This window comes from Peromyscus leucopus, chromosome 9 (genome assembly GCF_004664715.2).
Source record: "Peromyscus leucopus breed LL Stock chromosome 9, UCI_PerLeu_2.1, whole genome shotgun sequence".
NCBI lineage: Eukaryota > Metazoa > Chordata > Mammalia > Rodentia > Cricetidae > Peromyscus > Peromyscus leucopus.
Genome location: NC_051070.1, coordinates 108,829,863 through 108,831,923, shown reverse-complemented (window position 1 = coordinate 108,831,923; position 2,061 = coordinate 108,829,863). Strand labels below are relative to the sequence as shown.

The following is a 2,061-nucleotide window of genomic DNA, read 5'->3' as shown; positions in this document are numbered from 1 at the left end:
TCACTCCTGCCCCTCGGCTGCTTTTTCAAGGAAGTATACATTAACCAGATGGCGATTGAGGTGCTTGCTGTAATCCTTTTCCTTTCTGAAAGACCGATCACAGAAAATACAAACAAACTCTCCCTCGGTTATTTTAACTGCCAACCCCTCCTTCCCACTTTTTGAACTTGCTTCTTGCGGCACTGCAGCCCAGAATCATCACTTCCCTCAGACATATTATCACTCAGGTCACCTCCACCATGGCTGTGGATGCCTTCGTCTTCATCAATGTCCGGTGACTCATTTTCGGTGACTCGTTTTCGGCCAAAGTGATAGGAGGCGAGGCTGTTACGGTTGGCGATGGGACAGGAGGCAATGGTGACACCGGTTCGGGTGCTGAGGCTTTCACAGGGACACTGTCTGGGTTCTGCTCAGTGTCCACTTCCATTTCACAAAGCCCAGCTGAACCAGTCTGACACTTAGCATGTAACATTTCACCACCTGACCCATTTGAGTTTTGTTCCGAGGATAAGACACTGGTAGATTCCTTGGGAGCAGCAAGCATAGCTAGACTCTTGCCAGCTTCCTCTGTTCCCACTTTCTTGAGAGGGGCCATTTTATTTCCTTCCCCATCAGAGCCAATTTCTTGGTCCTTAGGTGTCTTGTTTCTTCTTGAGTTTCCCTTTGGAAGATCCTGTGCGTGCCTGCTTCCCTTCAGAAGCTGGCTATCTCTAACAGGCACTAAGCCAACTTCAATAAGGACTTGCTCCTGCTGCACCACCTCACTCTGCTTTCCCGACTTCTCCTTGGTACTCTCTTTTCCAGGAGAAGACATTTTGGTGACTGGTTTCACTTGAAGAGGTGGCTCCATGACAGCAGGAGGCTCCTTCTGAACAGATCCCATGTGAGGAGACCCTGTCTGAGCAACCTCCACCTGAGCATGGTCCAAAGGACAAAGCAGCTTCTTCTGACAATGTCCCCGCTGAGACTCCATGGGAGGAGGCGGCTCCATCAGATCAGGCTCCATGGGAGGAGGCGGCTCCCTTTGAGCAGGCTCCATGGGAAGAGGAGGCTCCATCTGATCAGGCTCCATGGGAGGAGGCTGTTCCATCTGAGTAAGCTGCATGGGAAGAGGCTGTTCCATCTTTGGAGGCTTCCTCTGAGGAAGCTCCAGGTGAGAAGGCAGCTCCCTCTGAGCAGGCTCCAGGGGAGAAGGCGGCTCCCTCTGAGGAGGCTCCAGGGGAGAAGGCAGCTCCATTTGAGCAGGCCCAGTCTGAGCAATATCCATGGGAGAAAGAAGCACGGGCTGAGTAGAGCCTGTAGGGGTGACTACCACTTGAGTGAGCTCAGGACCGGAAGAGACCTCCTCCTGAGCCACCTCCATGGAAGGAGGCTCTGCCGGAGCCATCTCCTTCTGTGTCTCCTGAGCAGGTCTGCTGCCTTTCTTACTTGATTTACCTTTTTGAGGTTTCTTCTTTGCACCTTTTTTAATGGAAGTATTTTGCTTTTTATTGTCCCCCTTAGTCTCCTTCGTCTTGCTGTCATCCTTTGGCACCTCGGTACTATTTTTGGATTTGCTTTCCATCTTTTTTTTTTCTTTTTTGTCACTGGTTCCTCGTTCACAGGCTCATCTGATGGATGGGCTTCAGCATCCACCTTTCTTTTGTTCTTCTTGGCTTTACTGACTTTTTCTTTATTATTTCCTGTATGTACATCTATGTGTTTCGTCTCTGCTGCCTTAGTTTCCATCGCGGATTTCCGAGTTCTGGTAGTTACCTGGACCACTGAGGCATTGCCACAAGACTTCTTCTCTTTTGAAACATCCTTTTTCTCTAGATATTAGGATAGCTACACCAGCTTGTTTCTTAGGTCCATTTGCTTGGAAAGCCTTTTCCCAGCCCTTTACTCGGAGGTAGTGTCTGTCTTTGAAGTTAAGGTGTGTTTCTTGTATGCAGCCGATGGATGGGTTCTGTTTTCTTATCCATTCTGTTAGCCTATGTCTTTTTATAGGTGAGTTGAGACTATTCATATTGATGGATATTAATGACCAGTGATTGTTAATTCCTGTTATTTTTTGTGGTT

General features: G+C 48.6%; 1 protein-coding gene across 1 annotated transcript; it reads right to left on the bottom strand.

The window, feature by feature from the left end:
* On the bottom strand, window positions 1–1,800 carry LOC114708181 (RE1-silencing transcription factor-like; the record flags this gene model as incomplete). Its single annotated transcript, XM_028891274.2, is given in 4 exon segments — window positions 1–185; window positions 188–299; window positions 302–1,573; window positions 1,576–1,800. Coding segments are annotated over 4 exon segments (1,794 nt in total), but the record flags the coding sequence as incomplete, so codon positions are not given.
* Window positions 1,801–2,061: the final 261 nt, after the last annotated feature.